This window comes from Chaetodon auriga, chromosome 12, assembly GCF_051107435.1.
Source record: "Chaetodon auriga isolate fChaAug3 chromosome 12, fChaAug3.hap1, whole genome shotgun sequence".
In the NCBI taxonomy this organism is placed as follows: Eukaryota; Metazoa; Chordata; class Actinopteri; order Chaetodontiformes; family Chaetodontidae; genus Chaetodon; species Chaetodon auriga.
The window spans coordinates 13,640,402-13,667,426 of NC_135085.1; the positions used below are offsets into that span (position 1 = coordinate 13,640,402).

At 42.0% G+C, this 27,025-nt stretch overlaps 2 protein-coding genes across 2 annotated transcripts; both read left to right on the plus strand.

The window, feature by feature from the left end:
- Positions 1–20,467, plus strand: LOC143328837 (uncharacterized). Its single transcript, XM_076744240.1, has 52 exons — positions 1–72; positions 1,729–1,782; positions 2,361–2,450; positions 2,654–2,698; positions 2,873–2,917; positions 3,020–3,082; positions 3,241–3,294; positions 3,459–3,485; positions 4,960–5,028; positions 5,182–5,244; positions 5,343–5,378; positions 5,798–5,842; positions 6,034–6,111; positions 6,820–6,873; positions 7,052–7,117; positions 7,723–7,767; positions 7,864–7,917; positions 8,004–8,045; positions 8,197–8,281; positions 8,373–8,408; positions 8,574–8,750; positions 8,899–8,988; positions 9,257–9,340; positions 9,483–9,553; positions 9,633–9,821; positions 10,929–11,100; positions 11,220–11,309; positions 11,429–11,536; positions 11,683–11,777; positions 12,857–13,007; positions 13,163–13,273; positions 13,474–13,638; positions 13,795–13,881; positions 14,070–14,210; positions 14,540–14,638; positions 14,736–14,834; positions 14,991–15,130; positions 15,284–15,410; positions 15,503–15,583; positions 15,762–15,860; positions 16,064–16,111; positions 16,844–17,026; positions 17,282–17,412; positions 17,648–17,720; positions 18,010–18,084; positions 18,310–18,435; positions 18,687–18,782; positions 19,139–19,348; positions 19,456–19,633; positions 19,838–19,952; positions 20,033–20,205; positions 20,389–20,467. Exons 1-52 carry the CDS (start codon positions 1–3, stop codon positions 20,465–20,467), a joined length of 4,986 nt encoding a protein of 1,661 aa, XP_076600355.1.
- A 2,904-nt stretch (positions 20,468–23,371) lies between these two features.
- Positions 23,372–24,163, plus strand: LOC143328850 (uncharacterized). The gene is made up of 2 exons (XM_076744260.1): positions 23,372–23,512; positions 23,978–24,163. Exons 1-2 carry the CDS (start codon positions 23,372–23,374, stop codon positions 24,161–24,163), a joined length of 327 nt encoding a protein of 108 aa, XP_076600375.1.
- The last annotated feature ends 2,862 nt before the right edge of the window (positions 24,164–27,025 follow it).

Below are 27,025 nucleotides of genomic sequence, written 5' to 3' on the forward strand. Positions count from 1 at the left end.
ATGGGAAGGCCAGTGTTTGTAGTTCCTCTGATCCTGTTTGCTGTGATGCTGATGGGCACTGGGGCCAAAAATGTAAGATATTTATTTTTTTCCTTGCTGACATAATATTGCACAGTAGAAAGATGTGATTTAAAAAGGCCAACAGCACAGACTCTTATCTGCACATGTATTGAATGTCTTTTTGCACTTACTCTTATTTGCAGTCATTTCAGGATCATACTGATACTTGTTACATTTTTAATGTCAGACTGCAGAATCTGGGTTAGATGCTGAGCTGTAATTGTTCATTGGTGAGCATTGTTCAAGGAAAAAAGCATTTCTTTGTCTTTCCCGCTCAGTTTGCTTTCACAGCTGTCCTGATTTGGCCTTTTAAGCAATGTCACATTTAATTTTTTTTTTTTTTTTTAAATATAAATCTTGATGCTGTTTAGTTTAACTGAACCTTCCTGTCTCTGTAACTCTGCCAGTCCCCACAGAAAAATCCACTAAATCACTGTTGGATTATGGAAGAAAAGCATCTTTCTATAACAGTGTGCTCCTTGTGTATTTCCAGTTGTATATAATGTTAGCGCCATTTATTCTTGACAGCATCAGTTTTAATATACAACACTGTGGTCTGTTTGTAATTATTGTGTCTGTGCTTATCTGCAGACATCTTGTATCCTGAAGAGATGCAGGTTTTTTGCAGGCTGTTTGCACATGCACTTCACTGTGAACAGTATTCACTGGGCTATGTTGGTGGGCCCTTTTAAAGATCATGGAAAAAGGAATGAGAACGAGGAAAATAAGCAAAGCAGGCACCCAGCACGAAACAGAAAGGCTAGCAGAGATATCTATTTATGAGTTAACATATTTCCTATACAAAAACTCTTCTGGACATCACGAGAGTGATCAAGATATATATAAGAAAATGATGAAGCATCGGTTGTTAAGGCTATCGAGACATTTTCATGCTCTTATAGCCCGGCTGTTGGCCATAAAATGATTCTCCTGCTTTAAAAGAGATAATTATGTCAAATTTATTTTGTGCTTCATTGTCATTTCACACGCACAAGGGAATTGAATTCATTACAGCAAAATGGACGCTATTAAATGATTCAGTTTTAAGGTATAAGAGAAGGTATCAAACCCTGTGTTCCTCTTTTTGTCCAGTAGCATTATGTTAATGGATAATGGTGTATTATATCAGTAGCTTATAGCCTGTTGCTGAACTCTCGTTTCACCTACAGACTCCCCACTGAGCGTCTTGCTATGTTTTATTGCTGTATCTCCACCTTTTACTGTGTTAGCCTCGCTGAACCCTTTCCTCTGCTGCTGATAAGCGGTTATGTTTACAGCCTTCAATTTACAGGCCGGGGTGTTGAACAGACACACGGGAGGTGTTAACTCTTGACACTGGAGACTTAAAGGTGTTATTTAGGCAAATTGTTTAGGTGAATCATCCACAAATTCTCCCAAAGTAAACTCTCTTCACTGTCCGAGCAACAAATTATTGATCGACACTATGTTTTTTCGAAGTTACAATCGATCTTCAGTAACTGTAACTGCCTTGTGGATCCAAAACCGATTCAACAAGAAAGAAAATACGCAAGTAAGGCTATCAAGATTCAGGCGAAACGACTCCAAGACCAGAAGAGAACCAGTGCTTTCTAAAGTTAAGATCAACTTGATTTGATGGTGTTTTCTATTCGCAGAATACATTTGAACAAAGTTACAATTTCTTTTTAGTGTGTGTGCAGTGGAAAATCAAGGTGCCACTGTGAAGGAGTGAAAGGCAGAAGGGTAAGTGGACCATCTATTGTCTGTGTAAAACACATGCAGCTGCACTGTGTTATCTAATCGCAGTGACACGCTCATGATTTGTTTTTCCTTGGCCATCACTTCAGCACCCATAAATATATGAGAGAAGAGGCCTTTTTCAAAGCAGCCATATTGATTTACTAATAACAATTGCAATGTCTCTGTTGTGTTCAACTATAAGTCATGACCCAGCACGCACAAAACCAGCACCCTGAAACTGAAGCAGCTAAATGGAATTCAGCCTTCATTCATTTTATTGTTTACACCTGTGCTTTTCCTACTGTGTCATGTCAAAATGACTTCTGTGAAGAAGGCCTATTGTATTTATTAGTACTACCGCACAACACTACAATTCATTTAACGTCTCCACAGCAGGTCTGCACCTTCACTTACACATCACAGCATCTGCAAATGAAATGAAGTTTGAAATTGCATCTCCATTGTTGTTTATTGTCATTTGCTGTGTCTCTTCTGTCATCCTCTTTATCTCTCCTTCTTTTTATTTCTCTTACACACACACACACACACACACACACACACACACACACACACACACACAGGGAGACGTAGGTTTCATAGGAGCTCCAGGTCCCCCAGGGCCAGTGGGCCGTTCAGGACCAAGTGGCCATGTTGGACCTATGGGACCAAAGGTAGACTTTAGGCCTGACTCTTGTGGCTCCTTCGCTCTTATCCCCAAATTCAATACTGTTGTCAGAGCTACATTGGCTCATATTGTGTGTAGGCTGTGATGAATTACACTTTCTCCTTGTGTACCTTGACAACACTTTTAGTTGTGCTGATACTGCATCTTACTCGATCGCTAAGATTAATTATAGGTTACTGTCTTTGACAGGGCGACACTGGGCCCTCAGGACCTCAGGGGCCACAAGGCGATCCGGTAATATAACATTCCAAGTTTGTGTCTGTTTGGGTGTTTGTTGGGTGTTCATTTGATGCCTCAGTGTGTGAAAATTGAGTTACGCTTGAAAAGGCTTATGTATGATATGTGTATTGACAGTTATCTCCTGTGTGCCTTTAAAACAGTCGACCTGTTTTGTTATTGTCGTTACAGGGACCTGACGGCAAAGAAGGATTTGCTGGGTCTCATGGTTTACCGGTGAGGTGTCATGCTCTCTTATACGTCTATGTTACTCTGTTCGTCATCATCATGTTAATAGATGCCTGTTACTTTTTTAACTTCTGCTCATATTCTTCACAGGGTATCCCAGGTTTACAAGGGCCTCCAGGGGCCCCAGGGGCCCCAGGCTGCAATGGAACAGATGTAAGAAAATATTACATATTAGCAGTAGTATGGCAGCATGTCTGTCGTGTAATCTTATTTGTGAGATTCTCACATAAAGGAGCTTTTCAATCACACTTCTGTTCTCAGACAAGCTTAAATGAGTCTCTCCATATTTTCAACACATTATATACTTTTAGGGGGAAGATGGATATCCTGGTATTCCTGGGCCCAATGGCAATGATGGACTTCCAGTAAGAGAGAAAATCAAAACAGTTTTTTTTCTGTTACATGAAACGATGTTGATGCAAATACGACAAATACAGCTGACTTGTTACATGTCTCATCAGCTTCAGTCTTTTGTTATTTTTAAGGGATGTATTTGAAATGTGCTTCAGCTTTGTCTTTTTATTTCCAGGGTCCACCGGGTCTGCCTGGACCTAAGGTAATAAAATTTATGCTGTGCCACCCAGGGCCAGCTGTTAAGTACGTTTTGTATTTAGGAGGGGTGAGACTGCAGAATTGCTTAGCACTTGCTGCCTTTTAAGAAGTTTATTAGCAGGATCCTGATGCACCAAGTAAAAAAATAACATGACGCTGCACTAGCAGGTGCCCTCTCTGCCTCCCCGAGCTCCCCGAGCTCATTTTGTACCTTGTCCATGTGAGACCAATAACTTGTTTCAAGACTTTCTTTGTTTTTCCTTCTATCAAGTCTACCCTTCTTCTTTTATTTGCAACAAGAAATGTGTAAATGTTCACAGCTAATTTTCTAGACAAAAACATTTAAAAGATTATTTGCATGCATGAGAATGCTAGCATGTGCGTGTTACTGGAGTATACATCGAAACAACGTACATGAGACATCTCTCAAACCTGCACCCACTGTACACATAGGCAGAAACCGCTCTAAATCTTTAGCCTAAAGAAACTAGATTCATCTGGTTTACCATGATTAACCTAAGGGGCACTTTCTGTGATATTTCTGCAGTAAAAACCCTCCATGTGCCAACCACATATGCAAGCACAAGTTCTCCCAGTGAATCAATTAGTCTTGCAGAGTTATCTTCCACATTTGTGGTTCGCAGGCACAAGAAGTACTTCAGTTTCGCCTGCCACGGAGTAGCATCCAAGTAGAGCAGATTATTGTTTGGTTGCTGTCAAATCCCCACACCTTTACACTGTGTGGACGCTGCATTCAAACTGCTGTTGTTTCATGTGCATGACATTATTCATTATGTCAGTTAAAAAGAGTCATATTTTCACTTAATTCACTTGACCAGGTGTAGGGTTCACTCTGAACTGGAACTTTTGACATCACAAACAGTACTGTACCTTGACTGTTTGAGTAACACACTGCCCACAAGTCCTGGCATAATAAATATTTCAGGGAAGGAAGGATCCATAGATACCTCCATGAGCGTACGCACGATGAGGCCGGCAGTTGCAATGTAGACTCCAAATGAGAGGCAGAGGTCAGATTTTCAGTGGCAACATGCTTGAGTCTCTCATTAGGCCAGTTTGTGACTAAATAAAACTCCTGTACATTCATAGCTAAATTCAGATATTTTAAAAAGCAGAGTTGCAAGAACAGGCAAAACCCTAAAAGTCATTTTGCTGTTGCACTACTTGCTGGATTTGTGAATAAGAAATAGGGTTCATGTGGTCATTTCATGAAGGCAACCCCCAAGAAACTGAATGTGGTTATTCTAATTCTGAGCATGTGTGTGCTTGCCGAGTGCACAGATAAAAAGATGTGATGACACCCACAGAGCCCAACCGTGAACTAGACTGACAATTTGCAACTGTGAAGTACTGTTGCATCTTCCATGCAGTATACATGTAGTTTTTAGGTATTTAAAAAATAAATTTAGCAGTTTTAGCAAATTCAGTGTTGAATAAATGTACTTTCTCTTTCACAGGGTGAATCCCAGGGATCTGTGTATGCAGCAAAAGGGTCACCTGGACTACCCGGGAGGGACGGAGAGCCGGTAACTGTTAATATTTCACTACTAATAACACAGTTTTGTTTGCCCAGGATTTTCCAGACACTTTCCATCAAGCAGAGATATAACAAGTAGAACTAGATTTCTTTCTGTATTTATGTGTATTTTCATGAAGAGCAAACTTCCCTTATATTTCAGGGTTATTCAGGTTTACCTGGAGCACAAGGGCAACCAGGCGACACTGGACCACAGGGCTCTGTCGTGAGTGAAGTTGTTTGGCTGCTTTGCATAGAGTACATATAACACTCTGGAAAACTTATTATGTGATACTTAATATAACTGTCCACATTTATGAACAGGGGTTTCCTGGTCGTCCAGGGGCTTCAGGAGAGAAGGTAATGCTAATGAATATATCTTTGGATATGTGTGCACGTTTGCATGCTTGTGCCTGTGATAGCAACCATGAAAATTAGCTGCGTGTCTAAAGAGCACGGAGGAAAACCACAGCAGCAGGTTTTTTTGTTTTGGCCTGGTTCTCCAATTAACATAGTTGGCAGCGTTCATCCTACCTGGGAAAAATTCCGAGTTGTTGCTGCTGGTTGGACACGGTGCCAGGTCTCTAAGGGCAGCGTTTTGAATGCAGTGTGAACATCTGCATGTGATACAGTCTGCTGGTTTCTTTCGAAAGACAGGTGATGTTAGGATGTAGTTAATGAAAGTAGGGACATGGCAATCTGTGGGAGTTGGCAGCAACAAGGCTGGGAGACTATGTTATTCATGAAAATGAGTTACAAATGCTTTCCCATCTTTACAGGGTCAAGAAGGCATAGCTGGTGTCCCAGGACCTCGTGGGACAAAGGTAATTTCTTTTTTAAATACACTGTTAGAGCTGATTAATAAGGTTACACTTAATTATAGAGGAGGGGATGTATTGGTAGCACAGCATTGCGCATATTTCTTTTTCCTCTGAATGTTTCTGTGAACTGATCATTATTTGTGTGAATTATGTCTTATGTATGTTCGAGGATAATCTCCATTTGTTTGATATAGGGGAAGCCAGGACCAAGAGGCCCACCGGGGCCACCAGGGCGGATTAGAGAGTTTTTCAGTGAGAGTCTCCAATTAAAGGTATAGTAACACACTGAGGATAAGTCACTGTAGCAAATATATATTGTTATAGTGGTGTTTCCTGTATGAAAGTTGCACAATGGTAATGCAATATCATGGCTGCATTACAACTGGCCTGTCTTACGCTGCCTATAAAGTCCATTTGAGACATAGCCAGTTCACAGGAGGCAACACATCTCACACCGTAATTGTATTTTCACACATCAAAATTGAACATAAGCCCAACGGTGTCACACTTCTCAAGCTGGAACACTTTCCAAATTCTTCTGTGGCTGATTGAACAGCAGGCTCTCACACAACCTCCACTCAGTCAGAGTTCATAATACTGGCCGAACAAAAAACAAAAAAGGGGAATTCTCTTACTAAGTGGAAGAAGTAAAAGGAAGAAAAGGGATAGATCAGCTGATATGAAGGCTGTTGACAAGGTGACCTGAAGTGGTGTTAGAGAAAAAGCTCATGAAGTATCCAATTTTGAAGGACTGTCAGAAACATCAGTGTGCTCTATAAATTTCATGTGTTCATGGGGTCACTAAAAATATCAAGTTCTTCCTCTTAGGACGATTACTGTCCCGAGCAGATTTTATGCCAAATTGGCATGTAATTATTAAAATATCTTGGTTAATTGCCACCAAAATGCTGGACAGAGAGATGGGCAATTGTTGTCATTGTAATTAATGAACCATAAACTGAAGTTTAATTCTTATTCAGGGTGTAAAAGGAGACCAAGGAGATGAAGGGCTGAAAGGCTGCAAGGGTGAAGCAGTAAGTTTCTCTTCCAAATTCACACCACATCACACTCTCTACCTGGCATTACACTTTGCACATTTTATTAATGCCATTTTTGATTTATTAAATCTCCAGAGTTCCTCCCAGCATTTGTTCTGCCTTATTAGTGTTGTGCATTTATCTTATCTCTTATCTTATTTCAATCTGTTCTCAGGGAGATCCTGGTCATGGCCATTACATCAAAGGAGCGAAGGGAGACAAAGGACTGGAAGGTCCAGAAGTAAGATACGACGTGCCATTTATTCCATTCACCCTCACCTTTAATCTCATTTGACTCTTGCAGCGTTTCTTTCTCTGTCCGAACAGAGATGTCTCACCACTTCACTCTGCACTGAATGGCCACCAGTCACACCTTTGAAATAGCTCAATAAAGAGGGTGATCAGCAGAGGGCAGCAATGCAGCATTCAATTAAATTTGATTTAAACAGGAAAAGAAAAAGAGAAGAAAAGTAAAGAAGGCCTTTATTCATTTGTCCCTCTGTCAGTTAAACTTAATGAGCACCTCCTCAGTCCAAGTTAAGGGGCACGGTATTACCACCACCCCTTATAGCTCCCTTTTTGAAGGCCCACCAAAAGATCTACAATAACAGCTGCTCTGATGTGGTCTGATAGGTGGACACAGCTTTACGAATTTTTTACAACAGTGAAACCCAGTCTGATTTCACCAGATCTATTGATTGTTTTTATAGTAACTGGCATGTAAAACTAACCATGTAGACATTTTAGTGATAAAATAAACAGACACTTGAGGCCCTTGGTAAATTATTTTCATCATAAAAAGCAGTACCGACCAATTCCTCACTATTGTCCTTTATTTCCTTTCAGGGAAAGCCAGGAAAGGATGGTGATCCTGGACAACCTGCATATAGGGTACCCTTCTGCTGTGCCATGAGTGTGTATGTGGTGTGCAGAGTCATGTTGTCATTATGTGTGGCCTTGAATTGAATGCAAAATGGTTTTCTTTAGGGAAGGCCTGGCTCCAGAGGTGATCCAGGATTTCCAGGGACACCAGGAGGGCTGGTCAGTGATTTGTTAGTCACAAACAATACCCAGTCTTTTGGTGTGTTTTGTATCATCATTCATTGCTTGCATACTCTGACATTTAGGGGGAAAAGGGAAACATCGGTCCCCCTGGTCCACCTGGAGACGTGAGTTTATTCTTATCATTTTCTACTTGTTCTCCTGATTTATTTATGTATTTATTTATTGTATTTTGATTACAATGTTTCCAGTACAATCCAGTGAATCCAGCTGTTTCACCATGATTTCACAACATGCCCCCTGTCGTTCTGTTTACAGGTAATTGGAATTGTGACTGAACCCCTCAAAGGATACCCTGGAGATACTGGTCCCCCAGGCCAACGTGGGCTTCCTGGACGTCAAGGTGGGTAAACGTAGTGTTGTGTAATAAGCAGACTGAGAAATTGTTTCCTGCAGTTCATATAGAAATAACACAAGTTACAATCTCTTCTCAGGTGTTGTGGGGCTTCCTGGCCCTGATGGACCTCCAGGTGTGCAGTGAAGAGGCTATTCTCATCCTCTCTCTCTCTCTATCATGATATCTACCAATCAAATGGTTTTTGAAATTAAGTTGTATTTAAAGGGTAGAGTGCAAAGAGGTATGACATGGTTTCCCTGGATATATTGTTCATAGTCTCCCACTTCATATTATACAGGCTCGTCATTGGAGAATTATGTGCAAGGCCCACGTGGTCCCACTGGCTATCCAGGTCCCAAAGGGGACCGTGGAGAGCCGGGGAATGTGTATACTGGACCCCCAGGTTCTGAAGGTGATGTTGGTGAGCCAGGGGACCCTGGGGATCCGGGCCCACCGGGACCTCCTGAAGACAGAAGTATGTGTGAATGTCTTCCTTCCAAAAACAATTTGATCCAAGCACCATAACTGTTTCTACAACTATTTGTACTACTGGCATTGCTTCTACTTTCATGGCAATATTTGGAAACCATGACCAGTGAACTTGTTGCTGATATTGGTTGTAGCTAACAGGGTGACCAAGGGTCTCCCTGGAATGAAGGGACTGATGGGGCCACCTGGACCTATGGGATATGATGGGACGTATGGAATGAAAGGTGGGAAGCTAAATGTTATTCATTAATTGTTACCATTTAATTAGCTTCACATTGGTTTGATATCTCTTCTGACCTGCTAACTCATATTCATTGATGCCAGTAGACTATTACATGCATTTGTTCCTACATTCATGGAGCCCTTTAATGTCTTATTTATCTTCTCAACCTTTTTCATCATTCCAGCAGTCGGGGCCACAGTGAAAAATGCAGTACTGTCTAATGAATATGGAACTAACCAAAAAAATTCCCATTCTTATGGTCTGTACAGGAGAGAAAGGGAATCCCTGTTATGACTGTTTTGGATCAGGACTCCCAGGACCACCGGGTCCCCGTGGTTCACCTGGCATCCCTGGTAAAACAGCTCATTGCATGACAGATTGCACCGACTCTGTCCTACTTCCACATTCAAATACAGTTTTACTGGTAATGCTGGGGAGTATAAATAGTTTTAAGCTGCAATAGACCTCTGTCCGACTTCTGTTTCTGTCACTCAGGCTTCAGTTCAGGACCAGGTGCTAAAGGTGATCCAGGCTTCCCAGGACCTAGAGGACTACCTGGAAGACCAGTAAGACAGCATGTCTTTAAAAAAGTAGTATGTTATTGTTTTTTCACAAACATTTGTAAACAATCATTCTTCTTTGAAGGGTGCTATTGGTGAAAGGGGATTTCCAGGCCCTCCTGGGCAAAAAGGAGAGATATCTTCCTACAACATCCCTGGAATAAAGGGAGAGAAAGGAGACCCAGGACAGCATGGCAGGCCTGGTTCAGCTGGTCTCTCTGGGAGTCCTGGGCGACCAGGTCGCAAAGGCAGTCACGGGCCTCCAGGGGAATCGGTGAGATGGGTTTGACAGACTTGAGCATTTTAGTAGCTTGGACTTCACTCTCCTGGCATCCTCTCCTGGCATTGATTAAACCCCTAAAAACTCATCTCCGTTCATCAAAATTACAGAAGTTCCATCCATGAAAGAAATCTCTTTGTGCCTTAAAATGTCTTGGACATAACTTTAGACTTTTGCCTGAATTTACTATATGCAGATCTGGGAATTTGCCAGTACTCCCCATCTCCATCTCCATCCAGTTCTCCACTGCTCACCTGCAGTGTACACATACCTGCTCACCTTTGACTCTGCTCACCAAACACGCAGACGGCACTTTCTGACAGAAAGAAATTTATCCCACCTGCCATATGCACTTGAATTACATAACCTTATCTTGCCAATACTATACTAGCAAGCTATGAGGACGGCCTTGATCGTGACCTGCTTATTCTGTGAGCAATGCCAAAGTCATGTGAAGATTTCTGTCAGGATAATTATAATGAGTATAGCCATCATCAAATTCAGCAGCTTAACTATCTGAAAACTGTTTTCAGGATTGTTTGCTGTTGTTTGTGTGTAAAAATTTCAAAACAGTTCTCTGGAAAAGGGCTGCAGCAATCTGGAGTCTTCTCTCTTGGATTTTCAGATCTCTTGGTAACAGATGAACGCTCAATATTTCTCCTTTGGAACCAAAAATAGAGCATGTCTCTGCCGTCATTTTGAAAACAGTGAAACTTAGCTTGCAAAATGCCCAAACATAGTACATACATACATACTACATAATTCATACTATATCTGGCCTCTCCTCTGATATCCCTCGTTTCACTATAGGTGGTTCTTTAGATAAGTGTATAAACCTTGGCTGTCTGAATTCATGTTTGTGAGACTGTCATTGGTCCACTGCAGTTGAAGATGGAAATGCTCAACCATGGCATTGACTGTTTATTTCACTCATGATATGTCTTTTACCATATGAAAAACACCATATCAACATGTCAACAAGGTTAAAAACTTCATTTTCATTAGAGGGGGTCTGTAAATTCTCAGCTGTGTTAAATAGCCCATCCAACAGAATAAGTTATTTTAGTGATTGATGGAACACATTTTCCGTCCACTCTCTAGTATGCCTCCATTGGCGCAGTGGGGGACTATGGTTTCCCAGGTCCACCAGGGCCTTTAGGCAGACCGGGACCAGATGGCTACCCTGGGCCAGTGGGATATGGGCCTACTGGATTTCCAGGAAGTAAGGGAGATGTCGGTGTACCTGGCCTTCCAGGACTGCCTGGAAACCCTGGTAAAGAACCACTCTGACTGATATTAAATTTGACAATGACATTTGTACGTAAACACACAAGTGGACAAACAGAAAGATTGATGGCCATGGTGCATCCTTTCTTCTCCATACATTGGTAGGCCAGAAAGGGGAACCTAGCCACATCCACATCAAAGGACTTCCTGGTCCACGTGGCTTTAAAGGTGCCCCTGGCTCACCTGGAAGCCCAGGTAAGCAGAGTTGTATGATTGATTGGTTGATTAATGGATATATAATTGGATGGATGGTCTTTGCATTACCCTACAACAGATGATGAAAGCGTCTCTCATACTTATCAACAAATATCCAGGTTATGATGGAGCAGCAGGTAACCCAGGAATACCAGGTGCACCGGGACAGAAAGGCGAGAGAGGTGACGTGTCAGTTCCTGGAAGGCCTGGGGTCCCAGGAAAGAGAGGTAATCCATGTGCTATTGAGTCACAGCTTACTTATAGTTACAGCTTGCAGTTTAAGTTACTTTGGATGTTTTTGACACCTCCTTTAAGAGAATGGGGAACAGCTAAGACTATAATTAATGTATCACTACGTGTGTGTGTCATTCAGGTGACAAGGGGCAGCCAGGTCCACCAGGTCTTCCAGGAAGGGGCTTGCCTGGAAACCAGGGTCCACCAGGGCCACCTGGTTTTCCAGGACTGAAGGTTAGAGACACAAACAATATCTGCTATATACATAGTCTTTTATACAGAGGTATACATCTACATATAATGCTTTATTGGCCATTATGTGATATGAAGCTAAATGTATCCAGTTTTACCTCCAGGGTTCACACTGTGCAGATGCAGATCAAAAACAGACGTCATATTAAAGCTTTCCTGAAACTGTATCATTACTATCTATGTAATTTCTGTTGGGGTGGGAGATTCGACAGCAAGGGATCAGTTTAGTTCAATATTCAAGGAAAAAGGCTTTCTTGTCAGGAGTTAGATAAGAATTTACTACTTTGTACAGGAAATATGCTGTTAGGGTCACCTCAGCTAGTTAGCTTAGAGATTTGAAATGGCAAAACAAATAACCTGGTTTTGTCCAAGAAAAATCAACTACCGACACCCAGCAGACTAGCTTTGTTGTAAGCTAAGCTAACTGACTGCTGGCTGTAGCAACATATTTATCCTACAGACATTTTAGTGGTGTTCATTTTTTCATCCAGCTCTTGTCAAGACAGCAAACACACTTATTTCCCAAAATATCAAACTGATTCTCTTAAGTGTAACCCAATGGGAAATCTTTTATGGTGAGAAAATAAGTTTGGTTTAAGGGGATGAGCAGAAAAGTGAGGTTGTTAAAAAAAAATTAGAGGTGACTATACTGCTTGTACCTTTTATTTGCTCCAAAAAAGCTCCAAAAACACAAAATCAACATTCCACAGGTAAACAGATTCATTGGTAGCAGGCGATAGTATCAGAAGGCTCAGTATTTTGCAAGAGAGGGGCTCAGAAACACTTCAGAATCACATTGGTGGTAAACATTATTTCTTTGCAAATTATTGCATTCTGTATTTATTTACATTTCACACAACGTTGCACAGCGTTGTTAAAGTAAAGGTTCACCTCCGAAAGGATGTTAAGGATTCCTCTGTTTTACTTTTAAGTTAAAAGATATAATAGAGGAGCAGCACAGCACTAGCATAGGACAGCACCAGAACAATGCCATACTGAAAGCATATTGAAATGTGTTTGTATGAATAAAAGATAGTGTGCTATATATTTGTGATTGTCAGGGTGATGGTGGCCCTGGATACACTGGACCCCCAGGCCCCCCTGGGCGTCAAGGAGAAGAGGGAGCTCAGGGCCCTGTGGGAGATCCTGGGATCCCTGGTCTACCTGGCAACCCAGGACAAATTGGCAATCCTGGTTTTACTGGACAGAAAGGTACAGCGCTCATAAATCAAATACGATACAATAGCCTGCACATAAACAGAAAGACAAAATAAAAAAATAATGGCTATTGTTCATCCAAATGCACACAGACCATGAATACACGCTCATACAAATACATTTACTTCTTTATTCTATGTTACATACAGGAAATAAAGGTTCTATAGGCCCCCCAGGACTACCTGGCACTAAGGATTCATGTAAAGGTTTACCTGGACAAAGGGGACCACCAGGACCAGATGGTTCCCCAGGACATCCAGGTCAGTGTATATTGAAGTCATGTCATGAACTTTATGGTCAACTCCAGAGGGACAATGGATGCAGCATGCGAAAGATAAAAGAGGGTGAAATGTTGATTATTATCTGTCCTGTGATTCAACTCTGGCCAACAAAATTACAGTTTCTTCATGAAAGTTTCCTACCTCCATTTTGTTCTGTCTCTCTTCTGTCCATTTCCCAGGACCTAATGGCTCACCTGGTGAGAAGGGGAATGTAGGTTTGCCAGGGTTTGGTCGTCCTGGCCCACCCGGTGAGCCAGGTCACATCGGCCAATCAGTACCAGGTACACCTGGGCATCCTGGGCTAAAAGGGATGAAGGGACAAAGCGGCCTCTACGGTCAACCAGGTATGGCTTTGTTACAGCATCATCTCCAATCAAAGAGCATATCAGGAAATCAGAAATTATGCAGTGCCAGTGTGAGAATGTTCAGTGTTTAATTACATTTACAGACTTGTGTAGATTTTAAGTGTGCCTTTTAATGTTCCATTTGGTCTTCTTTAGGTCTGAGAGGGGACCCTGGACCAGATGGGCTGCCGGGATACGGACCAGAGGGATTGCCTGGAATTATAGGACCACCAGGCCAAATAGGTAACACACAAATACAAACACACACACACCTTCATAGACAAGTAAATCACCATATACACTATCTACTACACACAACTGAACATAATAAGCTTGAATTATAAGGTTATAAAGTCATTTTCAAGTTTTCTAATGCTTCCTCTTCCTGATTCATTGGAGCTGTATGCTTGTTCCCCCATTACCTTTTACAGGTGACCCTGGCCCAGATGGAGCCAGAGGTCCTCGGGGCCACCCGGGCATGGATGGGGAGCCAGGTCTCAGAGGTCCTCCAGGCCCTTTCCCTCCAATAACAATAGGCATTATTGGGCCCCCAGGGAATCCTGGTGATCTGGGTAAGCTTTACAGTAAACTTGTCTCATAAAATATCCTTCTACATCCACTTACTGTGAGATAGAGTTGTTTCACAAAATATAACTGAGATGCTCCACTCAAAGTTTTTTTTTTTCTTTTAATTGTTGAATTCAAATAAATGGCAAGTCTTTTTTCTCTGCTGCTTTCATTTTTTTAAAACTCCACTGTAGATTTTGGCAGTAAAAGACACTTTCTGTTGCCAGAGTGCACGTAGGTCATACTATACAGTCTTTCAAGTGAAGACTGTCATGCCATATAATATAGCTTATCAGATGGTGATGATATTCTAACTCTTAGTATGCTTTGTCAGGTTACCCTGGTCTACCTGGTTCCAATGGGGATATTGGAAGAACCGGACCAAAAGGGCAGAGAGGGAGAGAAGGAGATCCAGGAGCCCCTGGACAACGAGGTTTAAAATAAATTTGTTAGTATTTTGGTTCACCAAATCGATCAGGCTCACCATTTTGGAAACTAAATGTCTGTGCTGTGTGCATTTCTCTGTCCAGGTACCCCAGGTGATCCAGGTTTGGATCGCGTAACACACCCAGAAGGAAATCAAGGACCTCCTGGACCCCCAGGAGACTCAGGAGTCACAGGGCATCCAGGTAAGACCTATACTTTGCTTTAAAGGCACTATGCACTTTTTACTTTTATATAAATCCACATGTTTAACTGCACAAATCAAAGTACACTGCAAGAACTGTACGATTTCTGCTTTCATTTATCTTACAAGAAATAATTGTTCGGTTCAACTCTTACAGGCCCAAAGGGAATAAAAGGAGATCAAGGAATCCCTGGAGGGTCTGGTCCAGATGGTGCACCAGGTCCAGCTGGTTGCAAAGGAAATACAGGGGAGCCAAACTACTATGGATATGGATCGCCTGGACCAGCAGGACAAAAGGTACCAATGACTGATCTAAAAAGTTTGAGTCCTTGTCACGGATGCAGCAGGGCAGAGTCCAAGCTAGTAAAACACTAAAATGTGAATAGATGTGTTAATTATAAATAATGCTTTCCCTCCCTTTTTCCTCTTTATTCTTCTTCCTGTGCTCAGGGTGAACCAGGATTGAGCAGTGGTAATGTGATGACAGGTCAGAAAGGTGAACCTGGTGTTTCCGGACCTGCAGGTATACCAGGATACCATGGAGCCAAAGGAAACCCAGGACCTGTCGGACTAAATGGTCACTATTGGTCACAAAATAAAGCAGTTTATGATTGGTTGTACTTTTTGCTCGCTCTCTCTTAACATCATCATGCGATGCTGCTATTCCAGGTCCACCAGGCTATGAGGGCCCTAAAGGTTTGGATGGGCCTGCAGGAGGCAAAGGACGCCCAGGACCTAATGGACCACCAGGTAAAAACCTTTGAAATGCTTGTTTTTTGGGGTTTTTTTTGTAACTATATAAGCATACCTTAAATTTAACATATTTTAAGTGCAGCCCACTGTGTAACCCTTACTGTGGAACGTTTCTACTTGTACCTGACTTCAAGTTTAACCTCAGTCTTGCTTTTTTCATATCTCTTTCAATCAGGTGACCCTGGTCCAGCGGGTGTCCCTGGTTATCCTGGTCCTAAAGGCAACCAGGGCCCTGATGGGTACCCTGGACCACCAGGGCAAAAAGGAGAGACTGGTAAGTGGAATCCTGTATGAAAAGCTCTACATGGCTCTATAAGCTTGTGCACATCCTGTATATTAGAATAACTATTCTTAGTATGTATTTTCCTTCTGTCTGAACCACTGGCCTGTTAAATATTTGTCTCTTAATATCTAACAGTACCCTCAAAGTCATGGCTACAGCCAAAATTTATCTATCGTGCCATCTTTCCTCTGCAGTAACGATAGGAGGGGTGCCTGGCGTGCGTGGCAACACAGGTCAACCAGGTGAGTCTCAGGTAAATGACGTCATCCTTTTCACTTGTGTCTCTTCCATTTCTAAAAGAAATGTATATTTATATTTTCATATATTTTAGAGGGGGAGTTTTTGTAATTATTTTGGCTCCCAAAGATGTCTGCCTTGCCTTAGAAAGTTATGTGTGTTTAGGTGAAAGAACCAATGAACCTGTTTACCTGTGGAATGTTCCAAACAGGTGTTTTTGGAACATTCCACAACTTTCCCAGTCTTCTGTTGCTGCTGTCCCAACTTTGAAACATGTTGCTGCATCAAATTCAGAATAGGCAGATATTTACAAAAATGTAGTGAATGAATACAGAAATTATAAGGTAGTGATCCACTGTATGAACACATTTACTGTGGCCTCAAATTTTTATGACATCAGTAACAGTGGCGTTGCTAGGGTCTCTTGGGGCTCCAAGCAAGAAATCCCTGGGGCCCCCACCCCACCCACGGACGCCACAAAAATTTGGTTTTTGCACACATAAATGCACAATTTGTGGGACATTTGAGATGAATACTGAAAAAATAGATTAGTGGTTCTCAAAGTGAGGTCCAGGGACCAACAGACATGCCTGAAAACCCCGGCCTATCAATAATCATTGTTGTAAATAAGTGGCCGGAGCCACCTTAGAGGCTGGGGACTCCAAGCAACTGCCTGGCTTGCCTGTCTGCAAACCCTGCCCCTGATCAGTAAATATCTATGTATTTCTGTACCGTAGGTCCCACCGGGAACCCTGGTCCCCCTGGCTTCCCTGTTGCAGCGAGTCCTGGGTTGACAGGAGACAAAGGATTTTCAGGTCCACCTGGAGTCCTTGGTCCGAGAGGACTACCGGGAAGAGAAGGGCCTTGTGTTCCTGGGTCAAAAGGAGACCCTGGCCGTCCTGGCAATCCTGGTTATCGAGGTGAGGGTGTAGTGCTGGAGGTCTTAAGGGTCTCACATACCCTTTTGTAAAAGTGGAGCTAAATTAGACCACAATCTCAGGACTTTTTTTCTGCATAATGTACAAACAGAGATGCTATTGAAGGTGTTTACATCCAAAAGATATTTTGATATGTTGGTTCCTTATTTCCTTTGCTCAGTTCTTAGTTGCCACGTTTGTGCGTTCATTGTACTAAAATTACTTCTCAGCAATCATCAATTTCTGTCCCCCCTGAAGGCAATCCTGGCTTGCCTGGCCCTCCAGGTCTCACAGTGTCTACATTAAAAGGAGACACAGGGAACCCAGGGTTTACAGGAAGCCCAGGCTACAGTGGACCTCCAGGGGATCCAGGCCCTGAAGGACCACCTGTAAGTGACCCCAGCAAGTATTTTTTGACTCGACAAATGCCTGACAAAAAAAGTCTTTAGAAGGGACAACAAAGATTCAACTCTTATGTTTTGCATCCATATTTGTATTTAACAACAAAAGTGTAAGTGTGACACAGCTACATCACTACTGAACCTCTGTTGCAGTCTTCAAAATCTCACTACAATATTAACAAGTCTAATATTTGACTTTCCATTGTTTTATTGGCTTGCCCAGGGTGTAAGAGGTAGACCTGGAGGCCTGGGACCAAGAGGTGATACTGGTCCTCCTGGAATACACGGCCCCCATGGTAATCTATCATTTCAAGTTAAGACGATGAATTACGTTTTCTCTTTGAGTTCTTCCCCAGGCAAAGGCAGATCTGTCACCACAGAGAAGTAATGGTCCACGATTGATTTATGTTCCCACAACTGAGATGAAATACCAATGGGACAGAAAATGAAGTAGACAGAGAAAAATAAGAGTTATGAGGATTAATTTCACTTTTATCTGTGATACTCAATAAGATGATATTTGTGCAATAATGTTTGAGGACAAGCTAATTTCCTCACAATCTATTTATGACCTTTGTGTTTTAGGTGAGAAGGGAGACCCTGGATACATCCCAGGTCAACCTGGTCCACCTGGGGTAAAAGGTTTTCCTGGACGACCTGGTGAGGCAAAGTCTTACTATTGTTCAGAATAACCAGCAATAACAATGACCCCTATTAATACCTTCAAACTGAATCCACTTCTACATTTTACCAGTCAATCAGCTATGACTAGCATATTTCACCTGCCTGTCCTTTGCTGACATTTAACAAGACATCCACCATGGACCATAGGTGTTATATATTGTGGGAAATAGCTTTCTAGTTGCTCCTACTCTATCCCTACAGGCTTCAAAGGTGAACCAGGAATTGGCAGGGTGATAAGTGAACGAGGCCCTCCTGGCTTACCTGGTCCCACTGGCAATCGAGGACCCCCAGGGAGTGCTGGACCATCAGGACCACCAGGCCGTTCAGGTCCAAGCTTTTAAGATGTGTTAATGTGATTAAATTCCAGTCACTCATGCTCTTCAAAGACAAGGATACTGCACCGAACTCTGTCAGTTTGACACCATGCCATGAACAAATAACGTGACATTCACTGTTACAGATGCGTATTATGATGTCTGTTTGCTAAATTGACTATTAAACTGTGAATTGTGTGATGTGCAGTGTTTTTATATTCTGACATTCTTTGCATTGTGTGACCCTGAATCTTCCTGTTCCAGGCCAGCCAGGCATCAAAGGGCATCGTGGTTCTAGCCCAGTCGGCCAGCCTGGATTTACTGGTCGCAAAGGAGACAAAGGAAGAGCAGGACTACCAGGTGTGTGTTTGTGTGTGGGTTCAAAGGTGTGTGTGTATGTGTGTAGATATGGGTACCAGCTTAGTATGTTAGGATGATAACGATTTTGACAGAGTTTCCTTTGATGTCTTTTTACACGCCCATATTTCATGGGGTGTATGGTTGGTGCAGTAGCAAAACACTCAGGAGAACCCAGGTTCAGCAATTGGCAGCAGAGTCTCTTGCTGAGTTGTGTGTTACATCAAATATACTTGCATATGTGGGTGGTAAGCCAGTGACGGATTTAGAGGGAAATGTGAAGTTCCTTGCCCTTACCCCCCAAAAATGATGTCACTTGGTACTTCATTGTACAGCTTGTTGATATGTTTCTTCTGTAGGTCCAGAGGGCAGACTTGGAGACCCAGGCCGCAAGGGTCCTCCAGGGTTGCCAGGCAGAGGTGGTTCTGGTGTTGCTGATACTTTCTTGATAGCTAGACACAGTCAGAGCATCCGTGTCCCTGACTGTCCTCATGGCACCAGCTTCCTCTACTCTGGTTACTCCTTCCTCTTCATCAACGGAAATGAGAGAGCTCATGGTCAGGACCTTGGTAAGAGCACGGAAACCTTCATGAACAGAAACACTGTGCAGATTCTCATTAAAACCTGTCCTTGCCTCAGGCATGACATTGCTCTGTCACTTCAAACTGTCCCTTAGGCACCATGGGAAGCTGTCTCCCTCGTTTCTCCACCATGCCCTTCCTCTTCTGTGACACAGAATCAAACTGCCGCTATGCCTCTCGTAATGACTACTCATACTGGTTGTCCACTGACACAGCAATGCCTACCAACATGGTTTCCATCACAGGGGACAACCTGGCCTCTTACATCAGCAGGTGGAGGAGTTCACACATACAAATACTCAGGCTCATACATATTGTTGTTTAGTTCAAAAACTAAAATACACACAATATGCACATTTTCTGTTCACTGGAATATAGATTTGCTTGATTTTCATTCCCTGAAAATGTTTTCTTACTATTTACCATGACCTGGTTATGCAGTATTAATAACGGTTTCTGTGTGCATGTGTGGTTTAGGTGCTCAGTGTGTGAAACCACCTCCAATGTTATAGCCATCCACAGCCAGACAACTCTAATACCTGAATGTCCCCAAGGCTGGGAGTCCCTGTGGAGTGGATATTCATTTGTCATGGTAAAGATTTTCTCTCATCTGGATCTCTTCATGTGCCATTTTCCATGTAATTCTCATCCTTTGACTGTCATCCATTCTAGCAAACTGGTGCTGGTGCAGAGGGCTCCTCCCAGCCCCTAGTTTCTCCCGGCTCATGTCTCGAAAGCTTCCGCCAAGTGCCCTTCATCGAGTGTCACGGCAGGGGAACATGTAACTACTACCCTGATTCCTACAGCTACTGGCTGGCCTCCCTAGACCCCAACAGGATGTTCAGGTAAACTGGACTGCCTCTCTTTCACAGTCCAAATCTCGACAGGGTTTTGTGTGTCATGATGACACAAACAACTGCTAATTGTAGAAGACTTATTTTACAGTTGTGAGCCAAAACACTACTAAGGTTTTAAAATTACATGTCTAACACTTTGTGTGTGTGTGTGTGTTTTGTTCTCTCCTACAGTAAAACCATTCCTCAGACAGTGAAGGGACCATCTCTGCAGAGTGTCATCAGTCGTTGTCGAGCCTGCAGGAAATTGTAACCCAGTCCGGATGACAGACGTGCTGACAGTTTTTAACATGAAGCATTTCCTCTTTCAATGTGATTTCAAGTACGAAAATATGAGAAATGTGAGATAACAGTCTTGATAAACTGGTGCTTTCATGTTACACATCTGTGTTTATGAGTATAAGCCCTCAATAAAACACACTTCACATTTGAAACCCATTTCAACCAAACTGCTGATCATCTTTAATGGCAGTTTGTATATAAGCTCTGATGATTATGTGTATTGAAAATAATGAAACATTTAGTGAGTCATTATATCGTACAGAGGCTGTAGTGTGCCACTTGGGCCTCAATAACCGCTGGTAACAGCAGTGACAAAAGTACAAGGAGTAGTTTTAGTAATGCCAGCAGCAACAGCAGCACTGCACCCGATCCTGTTTTCCACTGATGCTGATGCTTCGTCCAACATTCAAATGTAGATTGTGACCATGATGATCTTTGATTAAAGCACAACACCCACTTTGCCTGTGTGGTCATTTCCATGTGACTAAAGCTGTCTTGGATAAAAAAAACATGCACCAAATGTCCTGATTTGTGCATTCGACAGCTAGACTACTGAGGGGTAATTAACCACCACCATACAGTGCTGATGTCATTGATATGTGTTTGCTGCATCATTCCAAGTGACCTGAAAAGACTGGTGCGCTCCAGTCAATGAATGATGTAAGACACAGGAGGTCACAACGAATGACACACATGTTCCTATGACATCTGGAGAGCCCGCATTTTATAAATGTGACGCTCTTGCTGGGGAATTGTTACGCTGTTGAGTTTTCATGCGCAAACATTGAGCCATTTGTGGCCTCACTCTAAAAGCATTTCTTTGAATTTCAGCATGTTAAATGGTGCATGGAAAAGATTGCATTTTATGACTCATATTGCCTGCGACTTCTTCCAGTCCATTTCTAAATGAACTTCCTAAATGAAAACTGCTGCTGTCTCTGTGGCTTCCCAATGAAAAATGCACACTAACATCTTGAGAGTATATATTGTGGAATTATTGTTTTTCTTACATCACATCTCTTGTTTTTGGTTGTCAATTGGAAGAAAAGATAGAAAAATAAAATACATATGAAAATAAAAAAATAGTTATTTTTGTGTCATGTTTATCTTCCCATTGATGTTTGAAAGAAGCTATTCTCAAAAGCCAGATAAATACAGTACATAATTTTCCATACACAATACCCTCATTCCTTTTATTTCAACATCCTACTTCTCTGCATTATTCACTCAGAAAACCAGTAAAGCAGTACGCCTGCAAGGAACATCATTCAAGCTCACTCATCCAAATCTGTCACTTATCAATAGATGCAAACTCCCCATACAGCTGGATGCAAAAAGGCACAATAATGTTCTTAAACAACACTGTTCAAAATGCTGCTGCTTTTTGGCACGCAGATATTCCAAGATATCGATTGCTCAGAGTTTAAAATAAACAGCCTCTTATGCTTATGTAAGAAAGCCAGCTAACACAAGTAACAGCTGAAGAAGAGCTGAACCCTCTTGTGTGAATTAAAAACCTGTGATGAGGTATCACACCGACCATCGAATTAATTTTCATTTTTGGATGCAACAATTTGAATCATTAGGAGTTTTAGTTCCAACACATCTGACAGGGCTGATATAGCAAGCAGCTGCTCCTTGAATGCCACCTTGAATTAGATAAGTCTTACATGACTTGGTGCAGACAGTTGTCAGCATGGATAGAAACACTCTTGCTGTAAAGTGCTCTCGGTAGCCTTCTTAACAGGATTATTCTGCTCCCGACAGTGCACTTACTAATTGTTTAGGCAGCTATATTAGGCTTCTACACCTCTTTAATTGAGTTAGAATGGCGATTTGTTGAAAGGTTGATGCACTTCAAGGTTGTCTCCCGTTTGGGAAGGACGCGTCCTTTAAGTTTGCTCCGCACACATGGTCAAGAAAAACATCTGTTCATATTTGAACAGGTTAGCTGTACTGAAGGGTAAATACGCTGAATAGCGTCAGACTGTGATTTTATATATATACGTACTTGCAGTTATCATAAAGTAGAATGGGAGAAGATATTGCCTGTCTTCGAAGAGATTTTACAGATCACAATTTTTTTGGTCTTTTGGCACATTTTTCCTTTACATTGATTTAAATAAAAAGAACTTTGGAACCTAATAACCCTTAAACATTAACATAGGATGATTTTAAAAGTAAGGGTGACTGTATTTTCTGTCCATGCAGTTGCATATTTGCAGCATGTACCATTACAAAATCATTATACCTTGTGACAAGTAACGGTTTAATTCAGATGCAGTAGAACTGTTAAAGTTAAACAGAGCAGAAATCTCATTAAAGAGATGCCCAGAACAAACCCACAAGGGTGTAACAAATGATAAATTGACCTTTATGGCCTGTGGATATCCCAGTGTCTCTGCGCTGCCCGTTGATTCAACTTTATGGCACAGCAGGGTTAATGAAATCATTGTTTTCCCCATGTCAGCATCATTAATGTTTTATTTTACATGAGCGCACATCACACTTCACTTACAGGGATTTGCCATTAAGGAGACAGAGAAGATCTTTCACATTTACGAGTCAGCATGACCTTCACAAGCAGATTACAGGGTGTTTATGTAAATGATGTCACTAGGAAGGACCAGGATGGTGAAAATGTCTTTATTTAGTCTCTTTGTCTCACTCCTAATGGCCGTTGTAAATTACATGGTACACGCTTCAGCGCATTGATGGGGGCAAACACAAAACTCCTCCCTTTGTGGGTCCAGGTACCACTTTAAAAACAGACGTGTCACCGTGCTGTACAGCGAGGGTGCACATCAGCAGTGGACGTCTGACTGCGAAGAATTCTCTCGACAGGAAGCACACAAGCAAGATCTCCCAAGTGAGGATGGCCCACATCTTGTGCATTTTGGCACTTTTGTGTTTTGCATCATGTGCTGTAGAAACTACAGCGGCTGAGCAGGAGTTTAAAGACATCCAACTTCAGCAAGACTCAGTGTCATGGATCGAGAAACTGCAGGACAGACAGGTAAGGTGTCTTTGTTTCACTCAATTCGCTTCTTCATGTTATTTCTGTTTTAACAGCTCTTCAGCTGAAGAATTTATGGATGTTGTGTATGTATGTCCTTCTGATGAATAACCGGTGATGGTCACACTGTGGGCCACAGAATGTCCTGCCGACAGCTTTTCAATTTATAAAGTTGGTCTCTGCTTGTGCACTCACATTTTATTGATCTTGATCTGTTAAAAGGGCAATTTTATTCCCAGTCATTCACTTTGGCTGCTGTCAGAGATCCCTGTCTGATGTCTGTCATTTGATTATCCTCACAGCTGCACCTCCATGAAATTGCAATGAAATTGGTAGAAATTCCCATTTCCTAGAGGTACAGATGTGATGAAGTACAAATTTCATACTGTATTTACTGAGATTCAAGAGTCTGTAAATGCTAAGAATTATTTCATATTTACATTATTCCAATATCTTCCTCCTTAGGAATCAACAAAGAAACAGAATTTTGAGGACTTGCTTTATAAACTCTCTAAATCCGGAAATGGAATAATCCCCCAGGGACCTGCAGACAAACAGGAGAAGAATCGACGTGGACTGGGTGGCGTGACAGTTCAGACTCGCAGAGATGGCTGCAGAGTCTTCTTCTGGAAATCCTGGACTGCCTGCTAGCTTTGTTCTCACTGAAGTGCCAGACAGTCATTTCTTTATAGCTAAGATGCAGTTTTCTGTTGACATACACTTTGATTAATTACTGCTTTAAGGTCCCATACTATCACTTTCATCTGTGTTCGTGTTCAAGCTGTTCATGCTCACATAAACAGCGTTGACAGGATATTTAATTATTTCTTAAATTCAGAGAGCATTATGGCAGCTTTAATTGGCATGAACCTTCAACTTAAACTGTGACTATAAAAATGGTGGAACACTGTTGTTAACTATTTATGAACGTATATTATAACTACATACACAGCCTTGTGCAAGACATCTTGGATCTTGCATGGATCTGGCTTGCTGGCATCCTGTCATACATTTGTTATCTTAAAGCGAAGCTAGGTAACATTTGAAACAAGATCTAACATATCTCATGCATACAAATAAAAAGTTGAATTCCTAAGCAGTTGCTCATGTCAGTGCTCTCAGGGCTTTTGCTCCTCCAGCCTTACTTGGTCTGGTAGCTCATAGCTGTTAACTTTGGAGAAGCATTGCTGTGTAACTTCATTACTCCACTTGTGCCTCTCATGACAGTGTTTTTGCATTGTCTCATGACAGTTACTTGTTTCCATAGTGACAGCTGGCCTGTAAAAGTATAGTCTCCCTTTAAAGATTCATGTCTTTAGGTTTTTAAACTTAACACAGTTTAGTCTCTACATACTGGCTGTTTCCGGGTTGAGGGAGCCATTTCAGATCTGTACCAACGTTCATGTCTGTTCCAGCACTTCAGCCGCTTCTCATCCTGGCAGTTAGTGGAATGCTCGCTGACCCTCTTGATCTTACATGGCTGCATTATTTACAGTGCAGAGGTGTACACAATGAAGAGGGCTCTGAATATTTAATGATCGGTAAATGAACAGCTACAGTGAAAATACTGGCTGCAAAACCTCGACATATCCTTCTTGTCAAAGAGATATACTTAAAAGAGTCCTGCAGAGAGCTCGAACACTCAGCAGGCTTCTTTCATGGCCAACTGTGCCCCACTGGCCTGTCGAAATGAGTGTTGCATTTGATTGTGCAGTCAATTAAGATCACTCACATTCATTCATGAAACACATCAAAGTATTTCTTCTTATATGAGCCCTCTTTGTCACATTATTTTCACTCCAGCAGAGGAGGCTGTTCTTCTCTTTGTTAAATCCTGATAGACTTTAAATGTTATAAATGTCTGCAGTGTGTCTGATGTTTCCGAGTGATCTTCATGGTAGACGAGCAAAGCAATAAAGTATGAGCTTTACAGGCATCCATTCGTCTTGCCTTTGATGTTCCTTCAACTGTTATTCCAATGATTGAAGCATTTTCTTTTTTTTTTTTGATATATACAGCAAGTGTTCTGTAGTTTGGTCATGCAATCTGCTGTGGGACAAAAGATCTTGTGTGTGGCGCTTCAAAAACGAATGTGCATAAAATATGCCTTGGAACAGCACATATTATTATACTGATGAGCATGCATTTAGGTAATTCAGCAGTACTGCACATCCTAGAGGCCTTTCCTGGAAAAGAAATGCATCAATCTCCACCATGTATGTATTATGCATGCATGCAGAAGTGGAAGATAAATTTTGCGAGAATTACATGAATCCAAGTAAAGAAGACTGCGGCTGAAACACGTAGAGAGGAGGGAAAAAAAAGGTTGTGTAGATGATGAAGAAGATGTCGGGTGAAAAGGAAGGCTAGATTGAGGAGAAATATATCAAATTGGATAGAGAGGTGGAGAGGGAATAGAGATTAGGAAAGTGAGAAAGTAGAGGAAGAGAGGTGCAAAGAGGATGAGAGAGGAAATTATTAAAGAAGCAGTGTTGGAGCATAACTGCAGTCAAAGCTTGGCTTAGTATCCTTTCTGTCCCTGGGCTATTGGGATTCAACAGAACAGCTTCACTCTGTAACAGGAACCACTGCCAGCATATTAACATGCTCATACTGCAGAGCTTCTTCAATAAGAGTGTGAGAGTTGCAAATACAAAATGTGAGAGTGGATGTGTGGGTGGCGGCTGGGTGAGTGGGATTACGGCGTGAGTGGGTGCCTGTGTGCAGTGTACATGAACTGTTATGTGTCTTATGTCTCTCAAGGATCAGCGAGTGTGCGTTTGCTTGCAGTCTTCCTCGTTTCTGCAGACAGCAGAAGCCAAAAGCAGCAAATCACAGACAAAGAGAGGAAGAGAGAAAGTAAAACGATCTGGTTTTTATCGTCTCGGGACAGTGGACTGTCTCACTAGGTGCCACAGCAGAAGCTCAAAGGTTTGAATGAAAGGTTTAATCACTCCCAACCAGCTACCCGACTCCCCATCTTCCGGAAGTAAACACATTACAACCAATTATCCAATACTTTTGCCAAGTCTGAGCAGTGGATTTGGATGTAAAAGACCCAGATAAAAACACACTGAGCCAGCTAGATCAAAGGAGCATCACTGAGCCTTAATTGAACAGAGACCAATTATTTTTAATGAGTAGAACTGAAAACCCCACTTCTGGGTAGGAGTTCCCTCATTCTCACCCTGGGAGGACGAGAGAAGAGAAACAAGTGGAGTCCCAGTGGCACAGACCCATATCAAAACAACAGGACGAAGATGAGGTAGACAGAGAGGGAAGAAAGATGGCTGTGATAAAAGATGGAGAATATTTTTACTCTGTGTGCTCATGAGTCTGCAAAAGACAAAGTCACGTACAGGGCTGTATAAATAACTGTAGAGGCCACACATAGATGTCTGTACTGTTGACCCACCTAAATGCAAAACCTCAAAAGTTCTCCATTAGCTATGTCTTTATCATAGCCCAAACCTTAATTTGATACTTAGTGAAGGTATTATGGGGTCGTATACA

Excerpts from the sequence above, each read along its gene's own strand:
- LOC143328837 (XM_076744240.1), top strand. The coding sequence starts at position 1 with ATGGGAAGGCCAGTGTTTGTAGTTCCTCTGATCCTGTTTGCTGTGATG. Across the intron at positions 3,295-3,458 it reads ATGGCAATGATGGACTTCCA|GGTCCACCGGGTCTGCCTGG; the intron begins GTAAGAGAGAAA and ends TTTTATTTCCAG. Across the intron at positions 15,584-15,761 it reads AGGACCTAATGGACCACCAG|GTGACCCTGGTCCAGCGGGT; the intron begins GTAAAAACCTTT and ends TCTTTCAATCAG.
- LOC143328850 (XM_076744260.1), top strand. The coding sequence starts at position 23,372 with ATGGCCCACATCTTGTGCATTTTGGCACTTTTGTGTTTTGCATCATGT. Across the intron at positions 23,513-23,977 it reads AGAAACTGCAGGACAGACAG|GAATCAACAAAGAAACAGAA; the intron begins GTAAGGTGTCTT and ends CTTCCTCCTTAG.